Below are 17,434 nucleotides of genomic sequence, written 5' to 3' on the forward strand. Positions count from 1 at the left end.
ATTTTGGTTCTTCTGCTTCCCAGGATGTATATTAAACTTAACTTCTCTGAGCCTGAGTCTCCTTATCTATATTAACAGTGATACTCTTCACCTTGCATGTTTCTATTAGAGTATTTGTATAAAGGACATAGAAAAGTGGTAAATAGCAGAGGAAATGTGTATTACTCCTAGTTTGTAATGCAGTAGCTAGTGTACGGAAACTGAAAATGTTCAATCATTCCAGTTGGTTTAAAGAAAGAAAAACCTGTTCCAAAAAAGTAGGAACAATTTGTAGCACTGTCATAATTTAGAAATTTTTACTGGCTACACAGATATTAAGTTTTGACCAAAAATTAACATATAAACTTAAAAGAACCCTAACATGTATTTTTTAAAATTCCCATTGGAAAGAGTCCTATTAACTCCTTTCAAATATAAGCACATCCACTGATACTGTTAATCAGTATCACAGTTAGCCACTGAACAAAACTATATGCAGTCATGTATAGATCAGCAACTGTGTATTATGCTTTTAAATCAATGCCCCATACAAGGATAAGTAATCACTGATCATTTGGGGATGTATTTATGAATCTATATTCCAAACCATGGTTTCATTCATTCCCACAGTTCTCATAAGGAGAGGTAACTATAAACTGTCTAGATTGGAGATTATAAGATGCAAAAGAAATAAGTATTACATTAATACCAAAAAAAAAAAAAAAAAATCCCCAGAAAGAGCTTGGCCTTGCCTTTTGGCAACTTTCAGTAATAAGGACAGAAACCCCCTTTAAGTAAAAGTGGGAAGTAAAGAAACCTGGTGCGAAATGGAGAGATGAGGCAAGAAAAATCTGGATCTACCTTCCTTCTTCAGACCTAAGAAAATCCTCCAAAAGACTATATAAACATATAGACTCCACATCTCACCGGCTGCACAGAGCTTTTTGGAATGTGCATAGTTTGACTTCAGCTATTGTCTGTCCTTTAAAGACACCTCAATCATGAGCTACTCAAACTCCTCTTGATATATTATCCAGTATCTTCTGAAAAAATGCAAACATACATAAGGAAGCTGTGAATCTCAATAGGGCGCCCCTCAGAAAGGAGTGATCCTAACAGAGTGCCTAAACTGGGGGTGGGGGGGGGGGAGAAAAAAAGAAAAAGAGAAAGAAAGGAAGGAAGGAAAGAAGGAAGGAAGGAAGGAAGAGAAAAGAAAAAAGACAGCTAGCTCTGACCTGCCCCACTCCTAAAATACTTTACAAGTGAAACATGTAAACACATATATAGAACTCTTTCCTTGTTTTTAAAAATGCATTTGTACCAAGTACACTTAAATTTAAACAGAAAAACTAAACAGAAATGGAACCACTTTAAAAGAACATATAAATTCAAATTCTATAGTCTAATAAATGTCCCATTGTTTAACTACAGTAATATAATTTCAGACTTACTCTAGGAATTCAGTGATATATTTCTGACTACATTTTGACCAGGTCCAAGGACTTGTGTGGTAATTTAAAGTTGGAGCCATTACATGATATTGATGTTTAATTCCAGTTTCCTTACATTTAAAACTATCATCATGTGGAACGTTAAATCTAAAAATAAAAAAAAAAACACTTAAAATAAAGAATATGAAAATATGAATATATTAGTAACAGATCTCTTATTCCTATAAAGTAAAATACAGATAAATCCAATCACACCAAAATGTATACTCTTGATCCCTCCCATAAAGCATTACAAAACAGAGATTATCTTCATGTTTAGAAGCACATGATCTGAGAAACAGTCGATTATAACGTTGATCAGTAGTACAGTGTGCTGATTTGGTATGTGAGTACAAACAACCAAAATATGTGGAGTCTGGCTCACCTCATCATGATACAGATACAGCGTTCACATAAACACTTGCAGGTTTCAGCATACGTATCCTAAGAGATGTGTGTAGGTAGATTACATAAAATTGATACCACACTAGTTTGTGGATCACAGACAATTTACTACAGTATCAAAACTTCTTTAATCCCTATTTCCTTATCATTCTATAGTATCCATCTTTTTACATGAAACAGCCTCAGGACTGTTTCTGGTCTATACTCAGTGAGTGATTATTGATTGAACTGGAATAACAAAAACGTTCCTAAAGGGCAACCAAATCTTCCTAAGAGCCATGCTATTAAATAATCAGCTGGAGAGCAGCACAGCCTATGCATTCTTTTGAGGACCTAAGTATGAACTTGTATTTAGAAGGAATGCCGAAACCACCTAGCTCAGCTCTTTGTCTGCTGAGATGTGTACTTAAAGATCAGTCTTTTAATTAAACTACTTACCCATATTCTAAAGACACCTAAACAGTTTTTCAGGAAGAAAATAGATGGCTAAGATGGCAGTCTTTGCAAGAACAGTTTTCCATTATTTAGTAGCCTTGGAAACCAGTGCTTTCCGGATGTTGTGCTAGGTATCTAGAGCCCTCAGGTAAGCTCCTGATTCTATTCTATTCCCATGTCAACAATTTGAGTGTGCCCCTTGCTGACAATCATGACACATAACCGTGCTCAAAGGGAACTGAAGATGCACTAGTTTCATAAAAATGATTTCCACTTGAAGTTATGCCTGCTGAATGCTCTTAATGAAGTAGGGCATGACCAGGAAAGAAAATATAGTCCAACTAACAGAGGAACTCTAGCTTCAATTCCTTATTAGCATATAAACAAGAAATCCCAGGGGTGCTGGGGGGTACACATATGGAATCCCTGTCAGAGGATGAGTTTGTAGGGGTTTCTAACTTTCCATGGGAGCTCTGAGGCTATCACAGGGAATCATGGCCTCCATTCTTAGAGCCTAGAACCCCAGTAGAATTTTTAATAATGCAGGAACAGATAGAACCCCTCATTTTTACAAAAAACAAAAAAAAACCCAAAAATATAAAAAAAAAAAAAAACAATCCAAACAACAACAACTATGAAGCTGGATAAATAACTTTAAAAAAATCTTTTAATGATTCAGAAATTCCCACATGCCACATTCTCTGCTGGGGCTCTGAGCTGTAAGAGCAAGAGGTGAGCTGGTATTACAAATATTACTGGGAGTTCCCCAGAACCAGAAGGCCCTGCGGGCCCTCCCATAAGATGGAAGAGGACAGTACCTGGTCATGTATGGGATAACAAGGGACAGAAGCCAGAAGAGCTTTTCATGTAATCCAATACAGTAAATGAAATAAAAGAATTCCCAAGTTCTAGTTCTTTGCTTAGTCTGTTCATCTGTGCAGCCTGTCTGACCTAACAGATCACAAAAGAGCCAGAGTTAGCATTTCAGGGATGAGAATTACACTAACAATATTTTTAAAGACATAAAGCTGCTAATTACTCAATTGAAGATGGAATTTTGGCATTCTGGGCAACGATTAAGAGAAAGCACATTACTGAGGCAGCAGAAGGTACTTACACATGCCCAAGCTCATGGGCTATGGTAAAGGCAGCACTGAGTCCATTTTCTTCACTAATAGAACAGCTCCGTAAAGGATCACACAGGGTACCTAATTCTGCTAAACCTGAAAAATTTCATGTTTTTATTTCAAAATGGGAAACATCAAATCATAAAGGACTAAATTTTTAAGATTTCTTTTATGTTGCGTTAGCCAGCATATTAGTTTCTGATGTCATGTTCAATGATTCATTAGTTGTGTATGACACCCAGTGCTCATCACACGGGCCCTCCTTAATGCCCATCACCTCCTTACCCCCTCCCCCTCCCCACCACCCTTCTTAACCCTCAATTTGTTTGACAGAGTCCAGAGTCTCTCATGGTTTGTCTCGCTCTCTGATTTCTTCCCCTTCAGTTTTCCCTTTGTTTCCCTATGGTCCTCCATTTTATTCCTTATGTTCCACATATGAGTGAAACCATATGATAATTATCTTTCTCTGCTTGACTTATTTCACTTAGCATAATCCCCTCCAGTTCCATCCATGTCAGTGCAAGTGGTGGGTGTTCATCCTTTCTGATGGCTGAGTAATAGTCCATTGTATATATGGACCATATCTATAAAGAACTAAATTTTAAAGCATTTACTACTGGTGTTACTCCTTAGAAAGGGAGGCAGAGTTGGCTGTTAGTATCACAAATATCTTCTAAGGTGGAAGAAAAAAGAACAGAATGATTTTTCTGCAGTTGAAAACTTTTTACCAATTCTTGGATTCTTTTACTGAAGAAAACAACCCTAAATATGGGGTGAATAATTGTTTAAAAAAAGGAAGAGAAGAAAAGTATTTGTTATAGGAAGGATGAAATTTTAGGCAACATTAGTGTGGATACTAGAAAAGGAAATAAATGTTTAAATTGGTAACAGAATATAGAAGAAAAGTATAAATTAATGAATTTGCTTTAATAAAGTTTGAGGCAGTATACAATTACGCACCTATAATTGAGTGATTATATGCTAAGTGCATAGAATAGCACCTGGCATCTAATATATGTTAAATAAAATGACTGACATTTAAAGGCACCCAATAATTTTTTAAAACTAGAATTTAATTTTTTTATAATTTTTATTTTTTTATAAACATATAATGTATTATTAGCCCTGGGGGTATAGGTCTGTGAATCGCCAGGTTTACACACTTCACAGCACTCATCATAGCACATACCCTCGCCAATGTCCATAACCCCACCCCCCTACCCCTACCCCTCTCCCCACCGCCACTCTCAGTTTGTTTTGTGACATTAAGAGTCTCTTATGGTTTGTCTCCCTCCTGATCCATCTTGTTTCATTTATTCTTTTCCTACCCCCAAACCGCCCCCCCACGTTTCATCTCCACTTCCTCCTATCAGGGAGATTATATGATAAAGACACCCAATAATTTTGTCAATATTTTAGAAAATATATCCTATTAAGATTTATTCACTTTTTAATATAAAGAATGTCATGTAATGTCATTGTGCTGCTGAAAGATAGAGTATGAACTGACCAGACAGCAAAGACAAAAATTACAGCTGATAGAGTCCTTAAAAACAATCCAGAATAAGACTTTGAAAATAAATGTTCTTTACAACAATCCACTGTCCGTCAACTCAGCTGGCATTCATTTACCTTGATAGCATAGTTTTTATTAGTATTATCCTTCAGTATTTTCTTATAAATTATCTGTTCTCCTAGGACAATTCCTTTCATAAAAAAGCAGAATTTTTCATATATAGCCAGTTGCTTACTGGAAAGTTCTTGGCATTTAGAAATTTCTTAATATAGAGCAGACCTGTATTAACTACTGTGCTTTAGCTCTATACTCCCCTGTATGCTTTCATTTGTAGAACTTAAAAGCCTGGACAATTTCCTAGCATTAAGGTAAATTTCCTAACAATGTTGCGCTTTAAAAAAATGTTGAACTGAGGAATCTAAAAATGCTGGAAAAGTTCAGACTAACAAGTTCAATCACCAACATTTTTTTATTCTAATAAATAAACAAACAAAAAAAAATCTGCTCTCTTTCTGAACCCACAGTCAAAGGGATGGCTTGGGCAAAGGTCCCCCCCAAAAACATTTTCTTAGTTAGAGTCAAGGCCAAAATTGAGCAAGGAAAAAAATAAGATTATTAAACAGTATGCTGTCCCAAGTATGAAAGAATTATTATTTTCCTAAAGTATGACTTCCTACTTATATGTACAATTTTTTTAGTCAATTTTGGTCAATTTTATATTTCTCTGTTAGTAGAACTTAAACTAAACACATTTTTCTTAAATATCTTGCTATTCCTATGCCTTCTTTAATATGTTTAATCTGTTAAATGGCTCAATTCCCAAATATTTATTTTCAGGATCACATAGATATTTCAAAAAAAATATTGACTATTATCACACAAACTTTATGTTTCATGCTTACAGATGAATATATTCCAAGCTAAATGTTTTAATCACATAACAGATCCATGGAAATATGTATTATATATGATTAGAGACCCAACTCAAAAACGCCCAAAAACAGGCAAGAACAACAAATCAAGTGAATATATAACTTTAGGGCACCAGGCAACTAACTGATGGTTTGTGCCTAAATTCACTAAAGCTGATATTGGGTTCTATACAAGTGGTGGGTCAGAGAAGAATATAGCAGTATGGGCCCAAATCTGATACAGGTTCCCTATGTTTGGAAGTTCAAGAAACTTCAGAGAGTCACCCAATCTAGCCATTTTAAAGAATGAAAACCATTTTTCAACATATTTTGCAAAAAGGGTTCACAGATTGTGCAATGATATCTACAAGAGGTAATGCATAGCAAGATACCCAGTAATTTCACCACAGATTTCAAAGGGAAAATAAAATACTAATACTTGTGGTAACATAAGTTGTGTAGCCTTGGATAAATTATTTATTCTCACCTATGAAACTTAAAGTTGCTCTTACTTCATAGGTTTGTTGTGAAGATTAAATGAGTTAAATCACATAAAACCTTGCCATAGTGTAAGATACACAGTAAGCACTCAGGTAGATCAGCTATTATTATCATTACCCTAATGAATGATTACAGGGGTACCTGGGTGTCTCACTCTGTTAAGCATCTGACTAACTTCAAAACGTTAAATTATTCATTAGCATTACATATTAATAGGTACATCAATATTATTAAAGATACAAATCTCAAAAGAAGACATACAAACAGCCAACAAATATAGGGGAAAAATGCTTTATATCACTAATCATCAGGGAAATGTACATCAATGCCACACTCCACACCTGTTAAAATCACTGTCATCAAAAAGAACAGAGATACGGGGCCCCTAGATGGTTCAGTCAGTTAAGCGCCTGACTGATTTTGGCTCAGGTCATGATCTCAGGGTTATGAGATCAAGTCCCATGTTGGACTCTGCTCTGGGCATGGAGCATGCTTAAGATTCTCTCTCTCCCTTTGCTCCTCCCTCGCTCTCCCTCCCCAGAGTGGGGGATATGCTTTCAGGGAAGGAAGAACAAAGCTGGAGGTTTCATAATCCCAGATTTCAAACTATAATACAAAACCACAGTAATCAAAAAACTATGGCATTGGTGTGCATGCGCAAGCGCGCACACACACACACACACATACACGAGACATGTAAATCAATAGAACAGGACAGAGCCCAGAAATAAACCCACACTCTTATGGGCAATGCATAAGGAGGCAAGAATATGAAATGGGGAAAAGATAGTGTCTTCAGTAAATGGTGCTAAGAAAACCAGAAAGCTACATGTAAAAGAATGAAACTGGACCACGTCCTTACACTATACACAAAAATTCAAAAAGGATTAAAGACCTAAATATGAAATTTGAAAACCATAAAACTCCTAAGTGAAAACATAGGCAATAATCTCTTAAATATTGGCTTTAGCAACATCTTTATGGACATGTCTCCTGAGGCAAGGGAAACAAAAGCAAAAGTAAACTATTGGGGCTACACCAAAATAAAGCTTTTGCTCAGCAAGGGACTCACCATTAGTAAAATGAAAAGGCAACCTCCTGAATAAGATATTTGCAAATGATATATCCAACAGGAATTAATTGCAAAAATATATAAAGTAGTTAACTCAAAAAACAATACAATAAAAAAATGGGCAGATGACCTGAATAGACACTTTTCCAAAGAAGACATAAAGATGACCAATAGATACATGAAAAATATGCTCACCATCACTAATCATCAGGGAAATGCAATTGAAAACCATAATGTAGTATCACCTCACACCTCAGTCCAAATGGCTGGTATCAAAAATACAAGAAATGATAGGAGTTGGCGAGAATGTGAAGAAAAGGGAACACTCATGCCTGGGCTGGGTGGAGTAGGAAGATCCTGAGCTCATTTCCTCCCACAGACACATCAAGGCTGCAGCTACATGCAGAGGATCTCCCTAACAAACGAAGACTATTGGAACAGCAATTCCAAAGCCAAAGATATTAAGAAAAAGCCATATTAAGAAGAGTAGGAGGGGTACCAATACAGGCTTACTGGGAATGAAATTCCTAGGAAGGCAACCCATTAGCAGGAGGCATATCACACACAGGTATAGGACTCCTCCCTGAGGAGTGAGGGTTTCAAGCACTGCATCAGCCACTCCCTCCACCTTGAAGATGTGCACCAGGAAGATGAGCCTCCTTGTCTGCTTTGAAAATCAGCAGGACTTAACTCCAGGAGAGCTATAGGGTGATAGAAAATGGAGAACTCTGTTCTGAAAGGACCCCACGCAAACTCAATTACTCACTCTTAGACCCAACACAGAAGCAGCAGTTTGAAAAGCACCTGAGCCATACATGAAGGAAATTTTGTCTACCAACTTTAGAGCATGTGCCAAATGGGCAGGAATCTGTAGGAACTTTCTCCAGGAACAAAAGCTTTGGTGGGCAACATTTCATAGCCCTCCTTCAGTCTAGCTAGCCTGAACCTGGGAGGCACCAGCTCTGATACTCTCCATCTATCTTGCTGGCAACATCCATACCACATACACACACCCTCCCCCACATTTCACTGTGGACCTAATCCACTCACCCTGACAAGTACTCTCCCAAAGTGACTTCCATCCCACCAGTGGGCAGCCTTAAAGGTCCAGTGATCTTCCAAAGAGACCCCCATGCCAATGTAGGATGCCAGCCCTTTCCAACAGCATACCTACAACAGTTGGAACAACTGCACTGGGGTCTAACCATACTGACTCACACAATAAGTTCTTACTGGTTCTTACTTCTTACTAAGTTCTTACTTCTTCTTCTTCTTTTTTTTGGTTTGATAGCTGCGCTTATTTCTCATTCCTCTCACACAGCAGCGCAACCTGCATTGTGACCCAGTGACTAGGAGGTCTCCTTGTGGGTAGATACACTGAGGTTAGAGAGGTCGACGGTAAGCCAGTGGTCGTCAGAGTCCTTGACCGCTCATGTGTCTGGTAGACAGGGCATTCGAATGTGTAGAGCTCGGCATCCGTCTGCTCAGAAGTATGTGCTTGGTTGGTAGATATCTTTGTTGGCAAGAAGTAGATTTCAGAAAACTGCAGCACAGCTCACGAGGCAGCGAGTCTTCTAGAACTTTCTATTCATGATTCCACCTTGCTCCCTCAATGAATAAACCAAAAATGTGCACTCCAACGTGTGTGCTGTCTGTTCCCTTAAAGGCTCTCCTGACGATGTTGAGTTTCTTTTGGATGATTATGGAGAACTCCTCGTCTTTGATGTCAGTGGCATCCGAGGCCACGTGTTGGGTAATGGTGAGGGTGTCTAGAGAGACTCCTTGGGACCGTCCATAGTCTTGAAGCACAGCAGTAAGAAAGGCTTGTGGAAAGAAGAAATCTGGGAGCCAGTATCTTGCAGGAAATCCTTCAAAGAAATCACGGTGTTCCTTGACAGGGTATCTGGGGGCTTGGGCAGATGATGGTGTGGAATGCTGCCAGGTTGTGATGAATTTCATATACCGATGATGTATCGCGGTGTAAGCCATTTTGGCCCAAGTATTGAAGAAATTCACTCGCTGGATGAGATCATTAACCCAGGAACTCAGTGCCTTACAGGACATGTAGGCATGTTTCTGCCACAGCGTAGGTACTCGTGTACTAAGGAAAGAGTTGTATATTTCCTCCAGTTCTTGGGTGATAATGATCTCCCCTTTTATGGCAAGTTGAAGGTCTTTCAAAGATTTATGCACAACCAGTAAGAACTTATCAGTAGGAACAGCAACAGGTTCCTATAAGACAACCATACCAGGGGCCAACCTATCCACTGTGTGCCTATAGTCCCAAGCCATCAAGCTATAGGCCAGCCTCTTCCACTGATGACCCCCAGCAGTTGTAGACTAAACAGTAGGGTGCATGCACTTTACACAAAGGACACCACCAGAGTACCTAGTTCTATTAACCAGGGGGACTATACTTTTGGGATGCACAGGATGCCTTCTACAAAGGGACAATACCTTTAACACCAGCAGATGGAGCTGATCTACCTAATACACAAACACAGAAAGTCAGACAAAATGAAGAGACAGAATATTATCCAAGCAAGAGAACAAGACAAAACCTCAGGAAAAGAACAAAATGAAATGGAGATAAGCAATCTACCAGATAAAGAGTTCAAAGTAATGGTTACCAGACTTCAAAGTAGATGAACTCAGAACTTCAACAAAGAGATAAAAATATAAAAAGGAACCAGTCAAAACTGAAGAGTAACTAAAATGAAAAATACAGTAAAGGGATTCAATATATTAGAGGATGAAGAACAAATCAGCAATCTGGAAGACAGCGTAGTGAAAACCATCCAAGCTGAACAGCAAAAGAAAACAGAACTTAAAAACTGAGGATAGGTTAAGGGGCCTCTAAGAAAACATCAAGTGTATGAGTGCTTGCATTTTGGGGTCTCAGAAAGAGAAAGGGACAGAAAACTTATTTGAAAGAAATAGCAGAAAACTTCCCTACCTGAGGAAGGAAACACATCCAGGTCCATGAAGCATGTAGCCTCAAACAAGATGAACCCAAAGAAGTCTACACACAAACACATACTAATTAAAATGTATAAAGTTAAAGAATCTTAAGAACAAAAGAAAAACTACTTAACATACAAGGGGACATCCATTAAATTAACAGCTGACTTTTCAGCAAAAACTTTGCAGTCCAGAAGGGAATAGCATGATATAGTCAAAGCGCTGAATGAGAAAAAAAAATCTACAACCAAGAATAACCTATACCAAGGAAGGTTATCATTTAGAATTGAAGGAGAGATAAAGAGTTACCCAGAACAAAAAAAATTCCATCACCACTAAACTGACCTTACAAAGTAGTAGTGCAATCACTTATAAAGCTGCTCTGAAGGTTAAAAGACAAAAGTTGTAAAATCAACTTGATCTATAGTTAAGGGATATACAAAATGAAAGATTAGAAAAATATGACCTCAAATACATAAAACATGGAGTGTGTGGGAGTAAAATGCAGTGAGTTTAGAATGTCCTTGAATTTAAGAAACCAACTTAAAATACTTAAAATATAGGTAAAACTTAAAATATATGTAGGGTGTTATATAGAAAACTCATAGTAACCATAAACCAAAAACGTATACTAGACAGACACACAAAATAGAGAAAGGAATCCAAGCATAACACTGAAAGTCATCAAATCACAGGTGAAGAGAGCAAGAAAGGAACAGAGAAGTACTACTACACGACTAAAAGAAGTTAACAAAATGGCAATAAGTACATACCTATCAAGAATTACCTTAAATGTAAATAGATTAAGTGCTCCAAAGACATTAGGTGACTGGTTAACAAATAAGACCTATTTATTTGTTGCCTACAAAAGACACTTCTGACCTAAAAACAAATACAGACTGAAAGTGAGGAGATGTAAAAACATATTCCATGCAACTGAAAGTTGTGGGGGTGGGGGGCCTAGGGTAGCAATACTTATGAGACAAAACAGGCTTTAAGACAAGGCCTAACTGAATGGGAAGCCATCAGAGAGAAAGATAAACCATGAGAGATTCTTAAGTATAGGAAACAAACTGAGGGTTGCTGGAGGGGAGTTGGGTAGGGAACAGGGTAATTGGAGATGGACATTAAGGAGAGGGCACATGAGGTGTGAGCACTGAATGTGTATATGCAACTGATAAATTATTGAGTACTACATCTGAAACTAATGACGTACTATAAATTGGTTAACTGAATTTAAGTAGAGCAAAGACTAATAAAAGACAAAGAAGAATATTATATAATGATAAAGAGGTTGTTCTAACAAAAGGATATAATATTTGTAAATATCTGTGCACCCAACATGGGAACATCTAATACATAATGCAAATATTAACAGACTTAGAGGGAGAAACTGACAGTAATTTGTTAATAGGAGACTTCAACACACTACTTATATCAATGGATTGATCAGACAAAAAAACAGTAAAAAAGCAGCTTTCAATGGCACATTAGACCAGATGGACCTAACAGATATACACAGAACATTACATACAAAACCAGAATATACATTCTTTTCAAGTGCACATGGTACATTCTGCAGGATATGTCATATGCTAAGGCACAAAACAAGTCTCAACGAATTTAGGGAGCCTGAAATCATAATCAAGCATCTTTTCTCAGCATAATGGTATGAACTACTGAACTAAATTACAAGAAAAAAATCTGGGAGAAAACATAAAAGTGGGGGCACATAGGCAGCTCAGTCAGTTAAGTACCTGCTTTCAGCTCAGGTCCTGATCCCAGGGTCCTGAGCTTGAGTCCTGGGAACCTGCTTCTCCCTCTGCCTCTGCTTCTCTCACAGTCTTTCATGAATAAATAAATAAAATCTTTTAAAAACACAAACACATAAAAATGGAGGCTAATCAACACACTACTAACCAAACAAAACAATCAACAGGCCAAAGAAATAAAAATCAAAGTAAAAAATACATGGAGAAAAATGAAAACACAATGGTCGAAATTCTTTGGGACATAGCAAAAGCAGTTCTAAAACAGAAGTTCATAGCAATTCAGACCTATCACCTTATGAAAAAAGAAAAAAAGTCAAACTATCCAATCTTATACCTAAAAAACTAGAAAAGAACAAAGCCCAAAGTTATAAGGTATAAAATAAAAATCAGACTAAAAATAAATGAAATAGAGACAGAAAAATAGGAAAGGTTAATGAAACCAAGAGCTGGTTCTTTGAAAAGACAAATTTCATAAACCTTTAGCCAGACTTAGAAAAAAAGAGGACCGAATCAGAAATTCAAGAGAGGCTACAACCAATACCACAGATACACAAATGACTTGTAGAAACTACCACAAAAAGATTACAGACCATAAGCTCGATAACCTACATGAAAGGTATAAATCCCTAGAAACAAACCCACCAAGACTGAATCAGGAAGAAATAGAAAATTTGAATAGACCAATTACCATGATTAAAATAAGTAATCAAAAAACTCCCAAACAGAAGACAGGACCAGATGGCTTCACAGATGAAATTTATCAAATAATTTAAAGTTAACACCTATTTTTTATCAAACTATTCTGAACAAATTGAAGAAGGAGGAACACTTCCAAGTACATTCTATGAGACCACAATTACCCTAATATCAAAACCAAAGACACTACAAAAATAAATTACAGGCCAATATCCCTGATGAATATAGACAGAAAAATCCTCCACAAAATATTAGCAAACCAAATTTAACAATATATTAAAAAGAATCATTTACCACAAGTGGGATTTTTTTCCCAGAGATGTAAAGATGGATCAGTATCAACAAAACAATCTGATCTTAATAAAACAAAGGATAAAAACTAACTCGATACATGCAGAAAATCATTTGGCAAAACTCAATATGCACTGATGACAGAAACTCAATAAATGGATATACAGGGAACGTACTGCATTATGTTCAAATATGCCACATATGACAAATCCACAGCCAATGTTACATTTAATGGTGAAAAACTGAAAGGTTTTCCTGTAAGATCAGGAAGAAGACAAGGATGTCCACTTTTACTCAACACAGTACTAGAATTCCTAGCCACGACACTCAGTCATTTCAAGAAATAAAAGGCATCCAAACTGTAAGGAAAAAAATAAAAGTGCCACTATTTGAAGATGGCATGGTGTTATACACAGAAAACCCTAAGGACTCCACCAAAAAGTATTAGACTAACTGAATTTGATAATGTTGTGGATACAAAATTAACATCTAGAAATCTACTGTGTTTCTATACACTAACAGAGTAGCAGAGAAGTTGAGAAAATGATCCCATCTATAATTGTAAGAAAAACAAAATACCTAGAAATACATTTAACCAAGAGGTGAAATTTAACAAGTAAACCTGTGTTTGAAAACTATAAAGCACCAATGAAACAAATTGAAGATGACACAAATGGAAACATATACTATGCTCATGATTCGACAAAATTAATATTGTTAAGATATCCATACTACCAAAAACAATCTATAGATTTGATGCAATGCCTATCAAAACATCAATATTTTTCATAGAACTAGAATAATCCTAAGATTTGTATGAAACCACAAAAGACCCCAAATAGCCAAAGCAGTCTTGAGGGGGAAAAAAAAAAAGGGCAAGCTGAAGGTATCACACTCACAGATTTCAAACTCTACTCCAAAATTACAGTATTCAAAACAGTATGGTACTGGCACAAAAACAGACACATAGATCAATGGAACAGTAGAACTCTGAAGTAAACCCACACTTTTATGGCACATCTTTAACAAAATAAGGCAAGAATACATAACAGGGAAAGACAGTCTCTTCTATAAATGCTGTTGGGAAAACTGGTCATCTACATGCAAAAGAATGAAACCGCACCACTTTCGCACACCATATATACAATCTCAAAATGGAACAAAGAACTAAGTTTAAGACCTGAAGCTATAAAACTCTTAAAAGCAGTAAATTCTGGAATATCAATCAGTCCATTATTTTTTTTTTTTTTTTTTGGATCTGTCTCCTTAGGCAAGGACAAGAAAAGCAAAAACAACTGGGGCTACATCAAAACTACAAAGCTTTTGCATAGTGAAAGCACCATGAATAAAATGAAAAGGCAACCAACTGAATGGAAGAAGATATTTGCAAATAGTACATGGAATCAATAAGGGGTTAATATCCAAAATATTTTTTTAACTCCCTAAATAAATAAATAAATAAACTCCTACAAACAAAACAACAGTCCAGTTACGAATGGGCAGAGGACCTGAATAGACATTTTTCCAAAGACAACATACAAATGTCCAGACACCTGAAAAGATGCTCAGCATCACTAATCATTAGGGAAATGCAAATCAAAACCACAATGAGATATTACCTCACACTAGTCAAAAATGGCTAATATCAAAAAGACAAGAAATAAGTATTGGCAAAGATATAGAGAAAGGGGAACACTCATACACTGTCGGTGATCATGTAAATTGGTGCAGATACTATGGAATACAGTATGGAAGGGTTCCCTCAAAAAACTAAAAATAGAAATATCATGTGATCCACCAATTCCACTTTGGGGTATTTACCTGAAAACAAAAACACTAATTTGAAAAGATATATGCATTCCTATGTTCACAATAACCAAGATGTGGAAACAATCTGATTGCTAAGACCATTGATAGATGAATGGATAAAGATATGGTATGTATACATATGGAACCATATATGGTATACAATGGAACATTACTTGACCATGAAGAATGAAATCTTGCCATTTGTGACAACACAGATGAATCTAGAGTATATATATGTTAACTAAATCAGAGAAATACAAGTACCATTTGGTTTTACCTATATGTGGAACCTATAAAACAAATCAGCCAACCAATCTGATAAATACAGAGAACAACCTGGTAGTTGCCCATGAAGGTTGGGGGTAGGGGATGGGTGAAATAGGTGAAAGGCATTAAAAGGTACAAGCTTCCATTTATAAATAAGTTACAGAAATGTGAAGTACAGCATATGGAATAAACTCAATAAAACTGTAATAACTATGATGATGTATAGTAACTATATAGTGAGCATTTCATAACAAATATTGAATCTCTATAGTGTACAACTAAAACTAATAATGTATGACATTTATACCTCAATTAAAAACAAGAAGCATTTTTTTAGGGCTCAAAAAACTAGTATTAAATCTTCTGCCAAGAACCTATGGCAGATACTTTTTTTTCTTGTCATAAGTATTGTATTTAATATTCTTTTAAAATTCTGCTTAGACATACAAAAAAGAAAAATAATAGGCTTTCACTATGAAAAGAACATGTGGTGAAAAAAATAGTTTACCAAAATTCTACACAAGGATTAAGATGTAGAATAGCATATTTACCTTTTTTTGCATATTTTTTTATTTTTTAAATTTCTTTTCAGTGTACCAGAATTCACTGTTTATGCACCACACCCAGTGCTCCATGCAATACATGCCCTCCATAATACCCACTACCAGGCCCACCCAACTTTTCACCCCCCACCCCTTCGAAACCCTGATTGTTTTTCAGAGTCCATAGTCTCTCATGGTTCATCTCCCCCTCCGATTTCCCTTAACTCCCTTCTCCTCTCCATCTCCCCATGTTCTCCATGTTATTTCTTATGCTCCACAAATAAGTGAAACCATATGATAATTGACTCTCTCTGCTTGACTTATTTCACTCAGCATAATCTCTTCCAGTCCCGTCCACGTTGCTACAAAATTTGGGTATTCATCCTTTCTGATGGAGGCATAATACTCCATAGTGTATATGGATCACATCTTCCTTATCCATTCATCCATTGAAGGGCATCTTGGTTCTTTCCACAGTTTGGCGACCATGGCCAATGCTGCTATGAACATTGGTGTACAGATGGCCCTTCTTTTCACTACATCTGTATCTTTGGGGTAAATATCCAGTAGTGAAATTGCAGGGTCAATTTATATTTCTTAAGGAATCTCCACACTGTTCTCCAAATTGGCTGTACCAACTTGCATTCCCACCAACAGTGGAAGAGGGTTCCCCTTTCTCCACATCCTCTCCAACACACATTGTTTCCTGTCTTGTTTATTTTGGCCATTCTAACTGGTGAAAGGTGGTATCTCAATGTGGTTTTGATTTGAATCTCCCTGATGGCTAGTGATGATGAACATTTTTTCATGTGTCGATAGCCATTTGTATGTCTTCATTGGAGAACTGTTTGTTCATGTCTTCTGCCCATTTATTGACATGATTATGTTTTTTGTGTGTTGAGTTTGAGAAGTTCTTTATAGATCCTGGATATCAGCCTTTTGTCAGTACTGTCATTTGCAAATATCTTCTCCCATTCCGTGGGTTGCCTCTTTGTTTTTTTGACTGATTATTTTGCTGTGCAGAAGCTTTAGATCTTGATGAAGTCCCAAAAATTCATTTTTGCTTTTGTTTCCTTTGCCTTTGGAGACTTAACTTGAAAGAAGTTGCTGTGGCTGATATGGAAGAGGTGACTGCCTATATTCTCCTCTAGGGTTCTGATGGATTCCTGTCTCACACTGAGGTCTTTTATGCATTTCGACTTTATCTTTGTGTATGGTGTAAGAGAATGGTGGAGTTTCATTCTTCTACATATAGCTGTCCAATTTTCCCAGCACCATTTATTGAAGAGACTGTCTTTTTTCCACTGTATATTTTTTCCTGCTTGGTCGAAGATTATTTGACCACAGAGTTGAGGGTCAAAATCTGGGCTCTCTACTCTGTTCCACTGGTCTATGTGTCTGTTTTTATGCCAGTACCATCCTGTCTTGGTGATCACAGCTTTGTAGTAAAGCTGGAAATCAGGCAATGTGATGCCACCAGTTGTTTTGTTTTTCAACATTTTCTTTTTTTTTTTTTACTTTTAATTTTTTATTTTTTATAAACATATATTTTTATCCCCAGGGGTACAGGTAAGTGAATCACCAGGTTACACACTTCACAGCACTCACCAAAGCACATACCCTCCCCAATGTCCATAATCCCACCCCCTTCTCCCAAACC

The 17,434-nt window shown here is 36.7% G+C and overlaps 1 protein-coding gene across 1 annotated transcript in view; it reads right to left on the minus strand.

The window, feature by feature from the left end:
- ADAMTS20 (ADAM metallopeptidase with thrombospondin type 1 motif 20) overlaps positions 1 to 17,434 on the minus strand; it is a 189,468-nt gene that overhangs the window by 112,520 nt on the left and 59,514 nt on the right. Inside the window, exons 8-9 of the mRNA XM_059404802.1 lie at positions 3,427 to 3,532; positions 1,431 to 1,577 (exon numbers count right to left, since the gene is read on the minus strand). Of these exons, the coding sequence (XP_059260785.1) occupies positions 1,431 to 1,577; positions 3,427 to 3,532 (253 nt within the window). The remainder of the gene's footprint in view (positions 1 to 1,430; positions 1,578 to 3,426; positions 3,533 to 17,434) is intronic.

The sequence above is a fragment of the Mustela nigripes genome, chromosome 6 (assembly GCF_022355385.1).
Source record: "Mustela nigripes isolate SB6536 chromosome 6, MUSNIG.SB6536, whole genome shotgun sequence".
In the NCBI taxonomy this organism is placed as follows: domain Eukaryota; kingdom Metazoa; phylum Chordata; class Mammalia; order Carnivora; family Mustelidae; genus Mustela; species Mustela nigripes.